The 19679-nt window shown below is 47.7% G+C and overlaps 2 protein-coding genes across 2 annotated transcripts; both read left to right on the forward strand.

Annotated features, from left to right (window-relative positions):
- Positions 1-3273: 3273 nt before the first annotated feature.
- Positions 3274-6593, forward strand: LOC125439398 (zinc transporter 1-like). The gene is made up of 2 exons (XM_048508506.1): positions 3274-4098; positions 5669-6593. Exons 1-2 carry the CDS (start codon positions 3588-3590, stop codon positions 6391-6393), a joined length of 1236 nt encoding a protein of 411 aa, XP_048364463.1. The 5' UTR covers positions 3274-3587; the 3' UTR covers positions 6394-6593.
- Positions 6594-8123: 1530 nt separating this feature from the next.
- Positions 8124-18972, forward strand: LOC125436885 (selenoprotein W-like). The gene is made up of 5 exons (XM_048504242.1): positions 8124-8167; positions 11279-11327; positions 14839-14892; positions 16433-16510; positions 18853-18972. Exons 1-5 carry the CDS (start codon positions 8124-8126, stop codon positions 18970-18972), a joined length of 345 nt encoding a protein of 114 aa, XP_048360199.1.
- The last annotated feature ends 707 nt before the right edge of the window (positions 18973-19679 follow it).

Below are 19679 nucleotides of genomic sequence, written 5' to 3' on the forward strand. Positions count from 1 at the left end.
ACCACTTCAAAGTGGTAATAACATGGCAGGATCTTTTGCCTCCTAAAAACAATATATTTTGTAGTTTTTCCGTCAGGGGTGAACCTGGGTTTATCAACCTTCAGGTGGGGTCTGGATTTCCCACAGAATTCCATCTGCTGTCCAAACTACATAGATCAGTTCCCCCAGGGGTCATGGCAACTTTGGAGGGTGGAGTCTAGCATCGTATCCCTGCTGAACCCCCTCCCCAAACTCTGCCTTCTCCAGGGTCCACCCACAAATATCCAGGAGTTTCCCAACCTGGAAGTGACAAGAACAGATGTTGCAGAGCCTTTGGTAGGTGTGAGAGAGTGCGAGGGAAGACTCAGATGGGTTAATATGCCTGAGTTTTCATCTGGAAAACAGTCCCCAAAACAATGGCAACATGTTTAATGTACTGTCAAAGGCTTTCATGGCCAGAATCACTGGGGTGTTGTGTGGTTCCTGGGCTGTATGGCCATGTTCTAGTAGCATTTTCTCCTGACGTTTCGCATAGGATCCTCTGAAGATGCCAGCCGCAGATGCAGGTGAAATGTCAGGAGAAAATGCTGCTAGAGCATGGCCATACAGCCACACAACCACACAACATCCCAATGGCAACATGGATAGATCATAGATGTTTATTTATTTATTTATTTATTTATTTATTTATTTCACTTTTATACCGCCCTCCCCCAGGGGGCTCAGGGCGGTTCACATCATAATACAGCAAGTGAATAACAAAATAAAATACTAAAACTTCATAATAGTTAAAAGCAACGCTCCTAATTTAAAACAGTTAAAACAATTAAACAGATGGCGTACAGCTATTAGCTCCCCCGCTTCCCTAAGAGGGGGGGAACAGCGGGTCTTAGTTGTTATTAATGGGCACCTATCAGCAGCCGGCCTCCCCAAAAGCCCGGCGGAATAACTTCAGTCTTTACAGGCCCTGTGGAACTTCTTTTTTTAGTAGGTCCCGCGAGGAGGCCCGGACACAGCTGGAGGAAGAGCATCTCCACCAGGCAGGGGCCAGGGCCGCAAAGAAAGCTTCCTGGCCCTGGTGGAGGCCAGCCGCGATCATAGAGGGGGGCAGGGATCTCTCAGTAGGTTGGCCTCTGCCGAGCGCAGAGACCGTAACGTGGGACATATGGGGCCAGACGGTCCCTAAGCGCACGAGGGTCCCAGACCGCGTAAGGCCTTAAAAGGTTAACACCAATACCTTGAGAGACGACTCGAATCTCAACTGGGGAGCCCAGTGCAGAAGCATGGTGCAAACCACCGGGTGTGATATGATCAGTCTCAAAAGGCACTTCAACCCGTGAGCAGACGAGCCGCCGCGATGCTGGACCAGTTTCCAGTTTCCGGATCAGCCTCAAGGGTAGGCCCAGCGCATGAGCGAAGCTGCAATGTAGTCTAATAATCTGGAGGTGACCGTTGCATGAATCACTGTGGCCAGATCCGCCCGGGAGAGGAGAGGGAGGCCAGCCGCCCGAGCCTGGCGAAAGAGATGAGTAAAAAGCGCTAACCTGGAAGTTACATGGGCCCACCTGGGTCTCCATAGAAAAGAGACGTAATCCCAGGTGGACCTGAGGCCCCAGGCTGGCTAACTGAGGTGGGGCCGGTGCCAATAAGGCTCCCTCCCCGGCCACCGGCGGCTGGAAAACCCTCCGCCCCTGAGACTCTAGCCAAAGGACTTCCCGTCTTCGCTGGATTCAGTTTTAACCTGCTCTTTGCATCAACCAACCAGCAACCGCCTCCAAACAATGCTGTAGAGCTGTGCAGGAGGCGGCGCCTGCTCCCTCCATCGACAGAATGAGCTGGGTATCATCAAGCGCATTTAGATTTCGGCACTTCCAGCCCAAAGCTCTGTACCAGCTGAGCAAGGGGTCGCATATAGATGTTAAATAACAGCGGGGACAACAACGCTCCCTGAGGCATCGCCACAGAATGACCAGGCCGGGCACCTCCGAGAAGCTCGGTCCCCGCACCACACTTGTTGACTCCGGTCCCGGAGAAACCAGGCAATCCATTGAAGGCTGACCAAGTACCGCACTCGGAAACAGCCAGGCGGTGGAGTCAAAAGGTCGTAATTCGACACCACATCAAACGCTTCTGGTGAGATCCAATAGCACCAGCAAGCGCGCAGTCCATGCCTTTTGGGTATCAAGCTGCATACGGAGCGTATCTGTGATACAGCGACGAGAACAGTTCTCCGTCCCATGCCCAAATGCAATGAAGCCGACTGGGGGAAGCGGGATCAAAGCGTCGATGCGTCCTCCAGAAATCTCCCTGAAGCTGCTCCAGCACCACTCCTCTCAACTACCTTCCCCAGAAAAGAAGGATTCAAACGGGCGGCCGGATCACTCAGGGATCTAACGACTGGTCTTTTTTTTAAGAGTGGTAGGACTTCACTGCCTCCTTCAACCCACCCGGACAAACTCCTTGCTCAAGGGAGCAATTGATAATAGCCAACAGGTGGGGTCGTAACTCCTCCCGACATGCTTTAATAAGCCAGGAGGGGCACGGATCCAGAGGACAGGTAGTAGGTCTAACAGCAGCTAGGGCTCTGTCAACATCGCCTTCAGAGAGCAGGGAAAACTGGGCCATGCAAGGGCCAGAAGACGGCAAGGGAGCCTCCTTTGAAGAAGGTCCTAGATTAACTAGAACATGGCCATACAGCCCGGAAATCACACAACATCCCAGTGGCAACATGGATAGACCAGAGATGTTTGAAGAAGGTCCTAGAAAATCAGTGGTGATTCTCTTCAGGTTTTCAAGGCAAGAGACTTTCAGAGGTGGATCGCCATGGCCTTCCTCCCAGTAGCCATTCTGGTTCTTCCTTCCCAACCAAGCACTGACCACGACTGACCCTGCTTCGCTTCCAAGATCTGATGAGACTGGGCTAGGCTAAGCTACAAAATGCACAAGTCACAATTGTGGCATTGCGATGCCAAACTCACATCCCCCAATTAAACTGGTACAGGCATTCACTAAGCTTGTTGGCTGCTGGACAGTTTGGAAGAAAGGGAGGGCAACTGCGTGAGTCACAAATGTGCAAATGGTCTGCTCCCCCAGCGAGCAATGCTGTACCCGACCAGAGGGATACCCCCACCCCACCCCCCATGCACGCTTCTGTTCTGTAAAGGAGAATCACATGCATGTTTATGACTTGCTTTTGCAGCTGGTGGACGCCTGGGCACGGAGCCAGCCAGAGAGATTGAGAGAGAGAGCTGCCTCTTTAAAGGACCCCTGTAGTCCGTGGGGCTGTGTGCACCAGCCATTCGGAGTGCAAAACTTCAGCCAAGAGCAAAAACTTGGAAGAGGCAGCAGGGCAGAGGCCAGCAAGGAGGGCCAGAGAACGAGGCAACTTGCAAGAGTAGGCAGAGCCCAGGCTGAAAGTGGACACAGGCACGGAGAAGAGTCGCTGGGAAGTGGAAAAGGATTGGTGGGAGATTGGGCTACAAGAAGGTATTCCAAAGGTGCACCTGGTGCGACGAAGAAACAGACCAAGACTGAGGATCACAGCAGAGACGTGAAACAGAAGGGGCAGCCAGGACTGGAAGCTGGTTGGACAGAAGAGAAAAGCACCGATGGGATTCTGGACTGGCGTGGGGTCCCTGTGGACTTGGGGCTCAACAGGTTGGCCGGCTGGCCATTTCTGTCTTTCCGTCTCCCTCTTTGTGGTGGAGGTGGTTGCAAGCCGGGCCACCGGGTCTCTCCTCTTGCTTTCTTGCTCCTTCCATACCCTGGCAGGTGCCTTGGCTCTAGGGGTAGCCTTGGCGGATGGCTGGCTGGCCACGGAAAGCTGCCCCCGTGAGAGGAACACCTTTGGGTGGGCACGAGCATGGGTAACAGGCACCCTGCTCAGCACTGTGTTCTTGGGTGCCCTGAGCTTGGTCCTCATCCCTGAGGCATTCCGCAGGGTAGCTGAGCCGCAAGTCACAGAGCATGCACTGGTGCTGATGGGCATTGGAGCAGTGGGAATCCCTATTCACCTGGCCAGGACAGAGTCACATGAAATACACCACCTGGCACCTGGCTCGAGACCCTGCTGTAGCAGAAAAGCCACGCAGATTGACAGCTCTGCCCAGGAGATGGAAGGTGAGTTTTGGGTATATTTTGAGGAGCAGGAGAACGGGATACAGTGAAGGAGGGCCTCCTTCCTGAGGAGTAGCTGCGTTGGTTGTTGCAGAAGTATTGCTAAAGGCTTTCATGGCTGGAATTAACTGGCTGCTGTGGGTTTTCTAGGCTGTGCAGCCATGGTCTGACAGTTTTCCCCCCTACATTTTGCCTGCATACAGTGGCGTAGCGCCAAGGGGACAGGGTGGGGCGTGATGCACCGGGCGCGCAATGGTGCGAGGGTGTGGCGAGGGGGTTCCGGGGCAGGGGCATGGCAGAGGCGCAGGACACAAGCATGTCCGGGGCGCAGCTCCCCCTCGTTCTGCCCCTGCCTGCATAGATGCCAAACATAGATGCAGGTGAAATGGTAGAAGCAAAAGCTACCAGACCACAGCCACGCAACCTGGAAAACCCACCACGGCCAGCTAAAAATTCACTGATATCTTAAAGACTGACTAGGACTGCCAACCTCTGGGTGAGGCCAGGAAAATCTCCTGGAATTACAATTGATTGCCAGACTAGAGAGCTCAGTTCCCCAAGATCCACCCCAAATCTCCACGAATTTCTCAGTCCAGAGCTGGCGACTGACTAATTTCTTCCAGAGCTCATTATATTCATTCTATTTTTACTGACACAGTTTATTCATCAGCTGTATGAAGTGTATATTCACCACAGTTACATTGATTCTGGAAGTTGCAAGCAACAGAACAAGAGGTGATACAAAGAGAGGCAATCAAGACTATTCATGCCATAGTTTCCCCCATTACTATGGGTCTGAGTGAAAGCTGGACAGTGAAGAAAGCTGACTCATTTGAAATGTGATGTTAGGGGAGAGTTTGACAGACAATGAGAACTGCCAAAAAGGCAAATCAGTGGGTTCTAGGTCAAATCAAGCCTGACCTCTTCCTAGAAGCTACAGCCCATTATGAGTGGAACACTTACCTCGGGGCTCCTTGCTGCGCAATGGGGCTGTAGTGGGATCTCCTTGTGCTTCTCTGTTTTCACATGAGGAAGCACTCACTGCCTGCCCAGCAGCTTGCTTCCTGAATTCTCCCAGGTCTCTGCTTTTCCTGGTTCTCTTAACTCCACCCATCAACTCATTCTTAAAGGCACAGATCTCATCACACCCAGTAGATGCAAGATTGCTGGCTTTGTTAAAGCTCTTCAAATGACAGCTATGTAGGAGCAGCAGTGGCATAGTGGTTAAGAGCAGGGGCATTCTAATCTGGAGGAACCGGGTTTGATTCCCTGCTGTGCCACTTGAGCTGTGGAGCTTCTTCCCAAAGGCACTTTTGATAACAGAATGCTTGACTGGATAGTCCTTGGATCTGATCTAACAAGTCTATTATGTGCCTTACTTTTCTTTCCTCCTGTTTGAGGCTGTTTGCGATAACTCCTGTTACCCGCAGTCCTATATTGTTGAGTTTTATGTTTTTATGTAATCTATTTTATGTATTTTATTAACAATGTAAGCCTCCTTCAGCTCCATACAAAAGAAATAAATAAATTCCCTCTCCATTTCAGTTTTTGTTTGTTTTTCCCCCCATTACAGATCTTCTGGGGAATGAATCCTCACCCAAGAATTGGCTCTGGTTAGAGGAAACCACAGACTCCAACTGTGCGTCACCTGCGGACAAGCCTGGACTGTGGCGAGCCCTTTGCTTTGCCTGGATGGTGCCCTGTCTAGGACCCGCAGCTGTACTTCTGTATTCACTCACTCTTCACATCCTGTGGACTCCGTGTCTGGGTCATGCGCTCTGCTTCAGGCACTGCACTGGACAGCCGTGTCAGGTCTGGCCTCCTGCTGAGCCTCTCCCACACGCACAGGCCCCTTGCTGGCTGCTCTACCTGGACCCTGGGCTCGCTGTGGCCGTGGCCGTAGCCCTGCTGCTCTTGGTGTGGCCAGCCTTCCGTGGTTCTGCCCTGGTGCTCCTGCAGGCTGTTCCGGAGGACCTGGATTTGCAGCTGCTAGAACTGCGCCTGCGCAGCACAGAAGGTGTGGCCGCTGTGCGGGAGCTCTATGTTTGGCAGCTGGATGGCCCAGGCAGTTTGGTGGCCACGGCCCAGATATACTGCTTCAACACTGCTGCCTTTGAGGCTGTGATGGAGCGGGTCCAGCGAGTCTTCTGCGAGCATGGCATCCATGCAGCCACGGTGCAGCCTGAGCTCAGCGCTTACCAGGGTGGGGAATCCCACAGAGGGTGCAGCCAGGCCCTATGCAAGAGGGACCTGGCCCCCTGCCCTAAGCAGGTAATGGAGTACGAGACCACAGTCTAAGTGTGGCAGACTGCCCCCTGAAAGGCAGGTGGGGAGGAAGGAAAGTGATGTGGTTTGTTCCACAATGCCACAATCACCCACCTTGTGAACAAGCTGGGGCTTAGAGTTCTAAAATTACGACCAATCTCCAGACTACAGAGATCAGATCCTCTACAGGAAAGGACAGCTGCAGATGGCAGGCTCTATGGTATACCACAGCGTCTAGGACAGTGGTGGCGAACCTTTGGCACTCCAGATGTTATGGACTACAATTCCCATCAGTCCCTGCCAGCATGGCCAATTGGCCCTCCCTCCCTTGCATGCCACCCCTCCCCCTCTCTCCCTCCCCTTGCATGCCACCAATTGGCCATGCTGGCAGGGGCTGATGGGAATTGTAGTCCATAACAAATGGAGTGCCAAAGGTTCGCTACCACGGGTCTAGGAGAAGTCCTATCGTGATGTCACATCCTTGTTGAACCACTCCAGCATCACCTCCAGATCTCTTGGGATTTCCCAAGGTTGAGTTGACACACCTACTTCTTGCCTCCTGCCTCCACAGATCTGTCATGGAGACCCTACTTCCTAGCTAGATGTTTCCCCAAACCACAATTGCCAGAAAGAGGAGACCCATCCACACCCTCGATGAGCGACCTTTAAAACCTGGCCAACTGGCCTGCAGACACACACAGAAAGATTTACAATTTATAATATCTGTTAATTCTGTATGAATGCTACAGTTCTGTGGAAACACAAAAAGTAGAGATTTACCGGTAAATCCTGACCGCACCGTTTATTTTCCTGTAATTAACTGCAGTTATAGCATGTATAACTGTGATTTTTAAAAAACTGAAAATGGACTTCAAAGCATGTGAGCAACACCTGAGGAAATCTTAGAAGCTTGAAGGTGGGAACGAACCTGAAGAACATCTTGCCTCTTCCCAGGATTAACATCACCAGAATAAATGCTACCGAAGGCCTATAAACAGACCACAGAGGCCATAGTCTCCTCACCCTTCCTCCAGCAATTGGTATTTAGAAAATCAGACTCTGAATCTTTAGCTTCTGATTGATTAATGTGTTAAAGTTTCTCCTTCATTAATGTGTTATCAAAGCATCTCGTGGCCATGAGTTCCATAGGTTAGTTATGTGTTATATGAAGAAGTATTCTCTCTTTCCTGACACCATCTGGTGCCTTGCTATCACAGCACAGAGATAGTTCTCTTTTTTCCACACCACTTTTTTTAAAAAATAGGCAGACAGATAAAAGTGTAATGTATACATGTTACGGTGGTGGGATTCAAATAATGTAACAACCGGTTCCAGTGGTTGGTTTCAAATCATTTAACAACTGGTTGTTTACAAGCACCATTTTAACAACCGGTTCTGCCGAAGTGGTGTGAACCTGCTGAATCCCACAACTGCATGTATAGCCCTGGATGCCTGGATAGGCAATGCTGCAGAAGATAGAGTTTGCAGAAATTGAGTTTGAATGCTTGAATGTTCTGAGTTTTAATTCAGCAACTTTTGCTGCAATGGAGATAACAGCTAGAAAGTGATCTGGGAAAAGAGGAAACAAACAAAACCTTAATGGTTGGCCCTGCAGACCAGAATTGCAAAAGAAAATATTGCTTCCCAAGTCTCTTCCCCGCCCCAACAAAACCTGAGAATAAACAACCTGGGAAATAAAACCTAACTACTCTGTTTTAAAAACCTTTTATTGTTTGCTGGCTGTAGTAGTGGCTGATGTGCGAATGGAGCTGCAAAAGGCAGAGGAGAAAATCGGGGATCGGCCAAGGTTGCTGCCCTTTTGCAGTCGATTCCGTCATAAATCCGCCTTTCATGGCAAATTCACATTCTGCAAGAAGACAGAGAAGATCAGCTTCAGTTGTGGAGAGGATGATAACATTGCCAACCTCCAGGTGGGAGCTGGAGATCTCCCGGGCCTACACCAGATTTCCAGACGACCCAGATTGGGGATTTACTTGTGATGACGTGTACTTATCTAAAACATTTATTCCGCTTCGACTGGAGAAAATGGCCGCTTTGATAGGCGGACGGCAGGTACGGTTGCCGGCTCTGAGTGGAGAAATACCCGGAAATTTGGGAGGTGGAGCTTGGGGAGGGCGGAGCTCGGGAAGGGGAGGGGCCTCAGCAGGCTACAATGCCAAAGAGTTGTGTACAGCTTCTGTATTATTTATTGTTTTTAAATCGTTGTAAACTTCCCTGAGCCCGACCATGGCTGGGATAAGAACATAAGAACATAAGAACAAGCCAGCTGGATCAGACCAGAGTCCATCTAGTCCAGCTCTCTGCTACTCGCAGTGGCCCACCAGGTGCCTTTGGGAGTTCACATGTAGGATGTGAAAGCAATGGCCTTCTGCGGCTGTTGCTCCCAAGCACCTGGACTGTTAAGGCATTTGCAATCTCAGATCAAAGAGGATCAAGATTGGTAGCCATAAATCGACTTCTCCTCCATAAATCTGTCCAAGCCCCTTTTAAAGCTATCCAGGTTAGTGGCCATCACCACCTCCTGTGGCAGCATATTCCAAACACCAATCACACGTTGCGTGAAGAAGTGTTTCCTTTTATTAGTTCTGCACTTTCCCCCCAGCATTTTCAATGAATGCCCCTTTCCTGGTTCTAGTGGATATTTCAGAAAGAGAGAAGTATATAGCACTCTCTCAACATTTTCTACCCCATGCATAATTTTATAGGCTTCAATCATATCCCCCCTCAGCCGTCGCCTCTCCAAACTAAAGAGGCCCAAACGCCGCAGCCTTTCCTCATAAGGAAGGCGCTCCAGTTCCTCATTAATCATCCTCGTTACCCTTCTCTGCACCTCTTCTATCTCTTCAATATCCTTTTTTTGAGATGTATGACCAGAACTCGAAATCACTAGTACTCCGCGCGTGGTCGCACTTCACGGCTCTTTATATGCTATGCATGACAATCTTTGCAGCTTTATTCTCAATTCCTTTCCTAATTCATCCCCAGCACAGAGTTTGCCTTTTTCTTACAGCTGCCATGATTGAGCTTGTATTCTCATGGAACTATCAACTAAGACGCTTAAATCCCTTTCCTGGTCTCAGACTGATAGCACTGACCCCTGTAGCGCAGTATGTGAAGCTGGACTTTTTTGCCCCTATGTGCATCACTTTGCATTTTGCTACATTGAACTGCATTTGCCATTTCTTAGCCCACTCACCTAATTTATCAAGGTCCGCTTGGAGCTCCTCACAATCCTTTGTGGTTCTCACCACCCTACATAATTTTGTATCATCTGCAAACTTGGCCACCACGCTACCCACCCCTACTTCCAGGTCATTTATGAATAGGTTAAAGAGCACTGGTCCCAATACGGATCCTTGGGGGACACCACTCCCCACATCTCTCCATTGTGAGAATTTCCCATTTACACCCACTCTTTGCTTCCTGTTTCTCAACCAGTTTTTAATCCATAGGAGGACTTCCCCTCTTATTCCTTCATTGCTGAGTTTTCTCAATAGTCTCTGGTGAGGAACTTTGTCAAAAGCCTTTTGGAAATCCAAGTAGACAATGTCCACTGGTTCCCCCTTATCCACATGCCTATTTACATCCTCAAAGAACTCTAGTAAGTTTGTAAGACAGGATTTGCCTCTGCAAAAGCCATGCTGACTCTTTCTCAGCAGGTTTTGCTTTTGTACATGTTTTATAATTTTATCTTTAATGACAGATTCTACTAATTTACCAGGAACAGATGTCAAACTGACTGGCCTGTAATTTCCCGGGTCCCCCCTAGATCCTTTCTTAAAGATTGGTGTGACATTGGCCATCTTCCAGTCTTCAGGGATGGAGCCTGATTTCAAGGATAAGTTGCATATTAAAGTGAGAACATCAGCAATTTCATGCTTGAGCTCTTTAAGAACTCTTGGGTGAATGCAATCTGGGCCAGGGGATTTGGTAGCATTTAGTTTATCAATGGCTGCCAGAACTTCTTCCTTGTCTACCACTATCTTCGTTAGTTCCTCGGATTCGCCTCCTAAGAAGCTTGGTTCAGGTGCAGGAATTTTCCTCACCTCCTCTTGGGTGAAGACAGATGCAAAGAATTCATTCAGCTTTTCTGCAATCTCCCTGTCATCTTTTAGCACACCCTTTGTTCCTTTGTCATCTAACGGGCCTACCGCTTCCCTTGCTGGCTTCCTGCTTTTGATGTACTTGAATAACTGTTTGTTGCTGGTTTTGATGTTCACAGCCATGCGTTCCTCATAATCCTTTTTTGCCTCCCTTACAGCTAACTTGCTTCTCTTTTGCCACCATTTGTGTTCTCTCTGGTATTCTTTATCAGTTAAGTTGGACTTCCATTTTCTAAAAGACATCTTTTTTTCCCTAATAATTTCCTCAACGTCCCTTGTTAACCATGGTGGCTTTTAATATCAAACTCATGCCATACAAAGGGGATATCTGAATCTGAAGGAAGACAGAGGGACCAGCCTGCCACGTTCCATGAGATGATTTTAAGAAATTTATTCGACCACTTGTCAAGTTATTGTCAAAGGCTTTCACAGCCGGAATCACTGGGGTGCTGTGTGGTTTCTGGGCTGTATGTTCACGGCCATACACCACGGAAACCACACAGCATCCCACTTGTCAAGTTGTTTCTGCAATAGTCATTTTGTCTGCTGATGGTTGCTAGTGAGGATGGAAGGATGGATGCCACTGATGTTTTCCTTATTTAGACTTAGCAGCCTTGCAGCCCCTGATTTTGCTTCCAGTTAATATGTCTTGATTAACTGTTTGTAATACAGATGCAGATTCCCGAGCCAGTTTAGCAGTGGCATAGCTACAAGGGGAAGGGGGGGCACGTTGCTCCGGGAAATGAAAACTGCATCCCGCCCACTTCCCCACTCGCCCCGCTCTGCCCTGCCAGACCTGGCCCCGCCCCACCAGTCTGGCCTGTTTTCTGCTGTCTGGAAAAGGTAAGGGGGGATCGCGGGAGGCAGGGGCGGAAAACACGGAGTGTGCCCCGGGCGCACTCCTGCCCAGCCACTCCTCTTCAGTTTGTGACAGTTGTAACAGTTGTGATCAGATCAAGTTGGCCAGAATGATCTAGAAATATGCATCCATTCGATCTATTTGTTTTAAATCGTTGTATCTCCTTTTCATCACCTTGTGGATTCTCCTGCCTTCTGACATTAGTCGGGGACAAATCCTTCTGCATTAATAAATTAGCATCTTTCTCAAGTTCCACTAGTTCCTGTGGCCATGATTCCCGCCCTTCCATGCTTATTTTCGCAAGTCAGCATTCTACAGATATGTGAGTCTACTTCTATTTCTAGTGGTATCTCCACTATATTCACTTGCTCTTGCTTCCATGGAGGGGATGGCTCTATATCACATTCGTTCTCGTTGTCTGACACTTTTATAGGTGGCGAATCAAGGGTGATAAGATCGACTGGGTGTCTGTCTTTTATGACTCAGAACCAGTAGGAATGCTCAAATGTTTAGGGTTTTTAGGCAAATTCTCCTCCTTATGAATCTTCTTGTTCCCAGCTTGGGGAGAAGCATAGTGCCTTTTCCTTTTGCCCTTGGGACCTGTTATACTCAATTGGGCATTTCCTGATGCACATTTTTTTTGCTTTTAATCAGTTCATATTTCAGTTTTTCTAGTCTCTCTATTATACCATCTTGTTCGGAGACCGGGACAGCTGAAAAATAGTTTTTAAGGTTATCTTCCAGTAGTTGATTATTAACTTCCCCTTCCTCCTCTATTCTACTTCCAGAAGATTGATCTCTAAGGCTGATATGGCATTTATTTCCCTTCAGGAGCAAAGAGAGAGCTCCCTTATCGGACTTAAATTGTGAGCAGTTGGAATTCTGTTAGGTCAGGAGATTAGGGGGGATACGACAGCATTATTAAACACACACACAGGAAATATTCTGTTTGTTGCCAAATTGCCTTTCGCTCTCATCAAGACTCAGGGGAGATGATCTCTTTTAAAAATTAGTAGTTATTTTCTCTCTGCTTTAGGTGGTTTAGAGCTTCCCATGCGTCATTAAGTCCAAATGTTAACTCCATCTCCTAGTAACATGCCCAGTTGCCTCTTAACAAAATGTTTATTGTGCCAAATTGAAGGCGAAAGGCCTCTGTAATTATGTGTTATTTCCAAACGGGTCTTATTTGAAGCCAAGATTAGCTGGGAGGGCTTCTCTGTCTCTTTAAAGAGCGGGCTCCCATGTTTCTCATTTGCAATTCCAGTGACATCATTAGCTACATTACATTGTGTTTTGTTTATTTATTTCTTGCATTTATATCCTGCCATCTCTCCAAGAGACTCAAGGCAAGCTTAAAACATACATGTTTTTGCCACTGTAACTCTTTTTGAGCTGTTTGGTTGATGGTACTATCCATTTTGTAATTGAGAGCAGTGGGTAGAAGCTACCACACAGGGTGGGGGTGGGGCGGTGCGCTGCATGAAGCGTTCTCGTGGCATCTTATGGGGATGAAAAAATCACCCTGGCCCCTCCCTGGGGGGGGGGTATGGACAGATCAGGGCGTGGGCAGATTCGCATGCCCCAGGCACAGTTTCCTCTCCCTCCATCCCTGATTGAGATACTTTATTTATTTGCATAGATAGATAGATAGATAGATAGATAGATAGATAGATAGATAGATAGATAGATAGATAGATAGATAGATAGATAGATAGATAGATAGATAGATAGATAGATAGATAGATAGATAGATAGATAGATAGATAGATAGATGGGTAGGTGGGTGGGTGGGTGGGTGGGTGGGTAGGTGGGTGGGTGGGGGGGTGGGTGGGGGGGGGGGTGGGTGGGTGGGTGGGTGGGTGGGTGGGTGGGTGGGTGGGTGGGTCGGTGGGTGCAGGTGGGTCGGGAGGTGGGTGGGTGCGGGTGGAATTTGGGTGGGTGGGTGGGTGGGTGGGTAGGTGGGTAATGGGTGGGTGGGTGTGGTGGGTGGAGTGGGTCCGATTCGATTAGGTCCGATTGATTGATTACGATTCGGTCCGGTCGGTCGATTGATTACGATTACGATAGATAATGTCATTGTGCATGCAGAACGAAAATACAAACATTCCCCGATGCACATTTCTGCAGTCCTCATACCCCATCTCCCACAATCCCCTTCCAACCCTCCCTACATAGCCACAACCACATCCACTATTTCAACTGTGAGCTGTAATAAATTAGCACATTCAAGCAGCTCCTTAGAAGCTGCTTGTTAACCAAACCATTTTAATGTTCATATTTGTTTTGCTTATATCTCGCCCAGGACTTACTTGATATGCTTGCAATGTTACGTCCTCTTTCTTGACCATTAGAGTCTCAAATTGTTTTGTTGTGGGTATTTGTGCCTCATAAAAGTTATCAATTTTTAGTTGTTTGGTTATTAAGGGCGGGGCACAGCCCTCGATGTCTCCTTCAGTGTCTCTCACTTGTTTCTTTCGGCCCATGCTGATTATTCTTCAACCACTGCTTATTCCTCCACCTCTTGAATCTAGAGGTGTTGGCAATTGCAGCTAGTAGAGCTGGAAGACTCACAATTTCTCCACAAAAGACAAAGAGCTCCACCCAGCGTTCTCACAGCTGGAGGGTCATCTTCCCAAATCAAAGCTGTCTGAGATCATCAGGTGTTGCCCGGGCAATTGCATCAAGTGGGCATCTCCTGGATAGTATTTGTGTGGGATTTCTCAAAGGAATATTAGGGCCAAGATGCAAATACAGCAATGGCAAACCACCTCTGAATGTCTCTTACCTTGAAAACCCTGTAAGGTCAATAAGCCAGCTGTGACTTGACAGCAAATCTTTTCTTAAAATTTCCTTTAAGTTTGATAAATTCTGAGCCTCTTCTCCTCAAGCTTTGTAACTCTCAATTTTTATTATCCCCTCTGCTACACTGCTACCTTGATGTGGGGTCGGGCAGCACATCTTTTTCTGGGCGATTCCGCACACGAGTAAAATAGGTTCAACCCAGTTCCCTGAGAAGGGTACTAACCTAGGTCGAAGCCATTGTTGTTCCCCACTGCAACCAGCTTAATCCCAGCTCGGAGGGCGGAATCATCCTGTGCCTCTTCGCCGCTCCGTTCCGATTGGCTACTGTTCTACGGCCATGTTCCGTCTATCCCCACACACGTCATTAAAAAAACTGCCACAGGAATGGAGGGATGAAGGTGGCGTTTTTTGATTGGCCAGCTGTACGCATGCCTGAAACTCTCAGCTGTGATTGGCTGAATGGGGGACTCCTGGCACCAGAGATTCCGCACTTTACTGGAATCGAGCTGAGTTCAAGCGTGGTTCCCTCAACTGGAGTCGGAAATTTGATCGTTACACAGGGTAAAACTGGTACAAAACCATGTCGATCCCAGTGGTTGTGCGGAGTACTTAGGTCGAACGTAGCTCTGTTACCCACAATGCTTCTCAGGTTTGAAAATGAACTGACTTTGTACTAACATGTCCTCTCTCCAGTACGAGCAGTTGAAGCAATTCCTGGAAGAACTCTTCCCAAATCAGCTAAACATCGTAAGTTACTGGGAAAGAGGCCGGGAACAGAACAAGATCTTGGGGTCGTGGGTACATGGGAAGGTAGCCTCGATAATGAGGAGGAACCAGGAGTAATTTGACTGATTCTGCTCACGTGAACACCGGCAGAGCTCTGCTGGATCAACCTAAAGATCTGGTCCAGTGTAAGGGTTCAATAGCTTTATTGAACTGTGTCAGGACCTTAGCTGCAGAAAGCCAGAGCTGGGGCTCAGGCTTTTGCAGCTAGCATATGTCTCCAAACTTTCCTGCTTTCACGATCTCCCCCCTGTTCCCATAATAGAAAGAATAAGAAAGGACAGTATTTAAGACAGTATTGTTATGTGTTTCAAACTCAAGGACACCAATAGACTCATTCCGGGGGGCCCAGGGAGGGGGGGGGAATGAGGGATGCATACTTCACTAGGTACAAGAACAGCGAATGAAACAGAATGGCCCATTAACATACAGATAACAGCAAGTGCAGGTATGACCTTGGTGCCAGCTAGTTGTTCCCAGGCCCGGGGCAGGAGCCAGACCTGACATCCAGCACCCTGTTTATTTTATAGCAGCCATTCAAAACATGCCCCTGAGATGCTCGTAAGCAGGATTGGAAGGTGATAGGCTATGTTTCCCTTTGTTCCCTAGTGAGTAGCATACCGAGGTATACCTCTTCTGAACTTGGAGGTTCCATTTAACTTTCAAGGCTAATATGAAAATAAAAGCAGCCCTGATGGGTGAGCCCAAAGGTTCGTTAGTCTACTGTGTTTCCCCAAAAATAAGACAGTGTCTTATATTAATTTTTGCTCCCAAAGATGCACTATGTCTTATTTTCAGGGAATGTCTTATTTTTCTGTGTTCTGTTTGTCGGGCATGCTTCCAAACAAAAACCTTGCTACGTCTTACTTTTGGGGGATGCCTTTTATTTTGCACTTCAGCAAAACCTCTACTACGTCTGATTTTCAGGGGATGTCTTATATTCGGGGAAACAGGGTACTATCATGTTTCTTACGCTGGTTAATAACACTGTGAGTGAGTTTGGGGAAAGAGTGGCTGAAGATCACCCAGCAAGCTCCACAGAGGAGTGGGGATTTGAACTAGTGTTTCTCTACTGCTAGACGGACTCACTAACTACTACACCATACTGTGTATGAAGCAGCTATGGCTTCTCCTGGAATGGAGAGTGTTACAGTGAAAGTTAACCTGATTGATTGATTTCTGTATGATCTTTATCAATCCCCTTGTACTATGCAGCTTAAATTAGCTCCTCTTAAAGATACAGGGATTTCAAATATAAGGCAACACTAATCACCTCCCTGTATATTAGTGTGGCTTGAGTAGGGAGATCTACTCACCTAGAAAGGACCGTGACTCATCATAGGTGAGTAAATCAGTGCAGATCTGCCTTGGTGTGTCCTTGCTGCAGTAACATGTTCAGCTGCCCCTAGTCAGAAGCAACGAAACTACCAGGTTCCTATGAAGTCTATCAGCTTTGTCCTGTGTGAACAAGACAAGATTGTCTCTCTTCATTTTTACATTCCAGAGTGGTGAAATTGCCTCAGAACGTGGGGCCTTTGAGGTTATTCTCCTAGACAGTGGCGAGATAGTGCACTCTAAGAAAGTGAGTACCGTATGGATCCTTAGATCTGGCGGTAACCTGACTTTTGAAGTTTCTACTGGGAGCCATGTTGGGGGCATGCATTCAGTTCTGGGTAGCTGGCATACTTGTGGCATGTTAAGGAAATACTATGCTAGAGAAGTGTGGCTCCATGGGTACAGCACATACTCTAGGGCAGAAGTTCCCACAATCAGTTCCTTGGCGTGGTATAGTGGTTAAGAGCAGGTCAATTCTAATCTGGAGAACCGGGTTTGATTCCCCACTCTTCACTTGAGTGGCAGAGGCTTATCTGGTGAACCAGATGTGTTTCCGCACTCCTACATTCCTGCTGGGTGACCTTGGGCTAGTCACAGTTATCTCAGAACTCTGTCAGCCCCACCTACTTCACAAGCTGTCTGTTGTGAGACGAGAAAGGGAAAGGAGTTTGTAAGCCACCTTGAGTCTCCTTACAGGAGAGAAAGGTGGGGTATAAATCCAAACTCTTCTTCTTCTATGCGTCACATCTCCAGGAATGTCTCAACCCCAAGTTGGCAACCATAACAAGGTAGCCTCTCTTGGGCAGGTTATATGGAAGGGGTTGGATCATATACTACCAGTTGAAGTTAAGAAAGACACCCCCCCTCTGTTGTCTGGCCCTAAGGAATTTGTAAGCCACCTTGAGTCTCCTTACAGAACAGAAAGGGGGGTATAAATCCAAACAACAACAACAACAACAACAACAACTCCTCCTCCTCCTCCTCCTCCTCCTTCTTCTTCTTCCGCCCAGATGGCAGGAAAAAACCCTTCTTTGGCCGAATCCTGAGTAGTTGCCACAAGTCAGAGTAGACCATAGCAAGTTAAATAGTTCAGTGGCCCAGATCAGCAGAAGGCAGCTTTGTGTGTTCAAGAGCAAACATCCTTCAGCCACATTTTGCCTTTGAGGAGCCCTAGCTCTGTGGCAAAGTACCTGCTTTGAATGCAGAAGGTGTGAGGCCCAGTCCCAGGTCTCTCCTCCGAAAAGGGTCTCAGATACTTGGACTGGGAAAGACGTTCTCTGCTGTGGAACTGAGCCATGTCTCAGTGGTGAAGCATTTGCTGCGGATGCAGAAGGTCCCAGATTCGGTCCCCAACATCTCTAGTTGAAAGACCAGGAGCAGGTGGTGTGACAGATATCTTCTCCAGCCACTGCCCAGCTGAGCAGACAATCCTGATTCAGGACAAGGTAGCCTCATCTGTTCAAAAGTAGCCAACACTGAAAGGTCTCATTGGTTGATGATTTTCAGACTCTGGGGAACAAGGAACTTGGCCTATAAAGATCAGGTGGAGTCAGATTCTGGAATGCCTAGAAGACCCTAACTGGGCCAAGCCAAGCTGGGGCGTTCCTGTTCAACAGAGACCCAGTGTGTAGATGAACATCTGGAACAGTGATGCCACCTAGTGGGCAAAGGTCACATCTCCTAATTTTGGAAGACACCAGATGACAAAATAAGTTCACTCTTCTTGGATTACAGGGGCAGCCAAGAAAAAAAGAGGGTGTTTTTATTTTTGGTTTGCATTCATTAAATGCAAAAACTATGACAATACTTAATAATGTATAATAAATTTAATCTTTATCATTTTGTTCCGTTTGTCAGTTCCAATATAGCTGCCATATGAGCATGCTACCAAGCAAATTAAGATGTTGCTGTGTCTACTAGCAAATATGCCTCTGATTAGAGCTACCTGGCTGTCCACATTAAATCCAACTTGGAAATCCTGAGAACAGCTGCTCTGGGCTCTTGCAACCGAGGTTTTGCAAGTCTTACTTTAATTTGCTCAGAATTTAAGGCATTTGGTTTAACTGGCAACACTGATTGAATAGGAAATGTCAAGTAGAAGTGGCAGGGTTTTGGTTTTGAAGATGCTAGTCTCTTTGGAGGGCCTGGGTCTGAATGGTCATGAATGCTGCCAGTTCAGGGTGGAACAAGATTCTAGCAATGTGAAGAAACAGGAAGGTCATCGATAGGCAAAGAAATATCATGTTGCTGTAACACAGGCTTCAGCTGTAGAAATGGGCTTCTAAAGTTTTCACCCAGGGTAGCAAATAACCAGCCCTGGTAAATAACATCTTACTATGCCTCTATTATAGGGACTGGATTCCCCCTCTCCAGGCAACAGTTACCCTGGAAGGTTTCTTCCACTCCTGAGTGATATTTCCTATGCAATCAGGTTTGCCAATTAAACACTTTAAATCCTGAGCTAATCCAAGTATACTTTGCAAAACTTTGGTTCTGAGAACAGAGATTAGACATGGCCTCTCTTTTGGAAAACTGGCAACAGGAAGTGGTCTCTCGTGGCAGTGAACAGTCCCTTGTCCTCCCTCCTAGAAAGGCGATGGGTATGTGGACTCTGACGCAAAGCTCCAACGGATCTGCAACGCCATCAAGATGAGGCTGGAGTCAAAGAGGTCCGTATCTGATCAGAAGCAAAATGCAGGGGCTTGCTGACAAAAGTTCAGCTCGTCATTAGGCAATGCAGCAGACATGAAAGACGCAGCCAAACAGACATCTAAAACAAAGCCGGGGGTCAAAGGGAATTTGGGACGGGAGGATACCAAGAACGCAAACAAAATGTAACCTAGTACCGTAAGCAGCAAGGTAGCAAGAAAGGGTTCAGCAAAGGACACTTGAGACTCGAATATTGGAACACATCTGAGATGGACGAGAGCGAAGGGGCTGTGGCTCCGTGGAAGAGTCATAGTGAAGGCAGAGGCGTAGCTAGGGAAAATGGAACCCAGTGCAAATCTGAGTTTTGCTGCCCCCCCATGCTCGTTTGTGTTTTTTGTATTTTTAGGGCACTTTCGCACATGCAGAATAATGCATGTTCAATGCACTTCCACAACTGTTTGCAAGTGGATTTTGCTATTTCGCACAGTAAAATCCAGCTGAAAAGTGCATTGAAAGTGGATTGAAAGCACATTATTCTGCAAGTGCGAAAGTGCTTAGTGTGTGTTTTTCAGTTTTCGGCCTGCAGGGGGCGCAATTTTTTGGCTAGCAGCATCAAAATATTAGGGTATCTTTAGGAGACTATCCTAACACTACCAGCCATGTTTGGTGAAGTTTGGTTCAGGGGGTCCAAAGTTATGGACTTTCAAAGGTGTAGCCCCCATCTCCTATTAGCTCCCATTGGAAACAATGGGGGATGGGGTACCCCC

Source organism: Sphaerodactylus townsendi, linkage group LG01 (genome assembly GCF_021028975.2).
Source record: "Sphaerodactylus townsendi isolate TG3544 linkage group LG01, MPM_Stown_v2.3, whole genome shotgun sequence".
Lineage (NCBI taxonomy): Eukaryota > Metazoa > Chordata > Lepidosauria > Squamata > Sphaerodactylidae > Sphaerodactylus > Sphaerodactylus townsendi.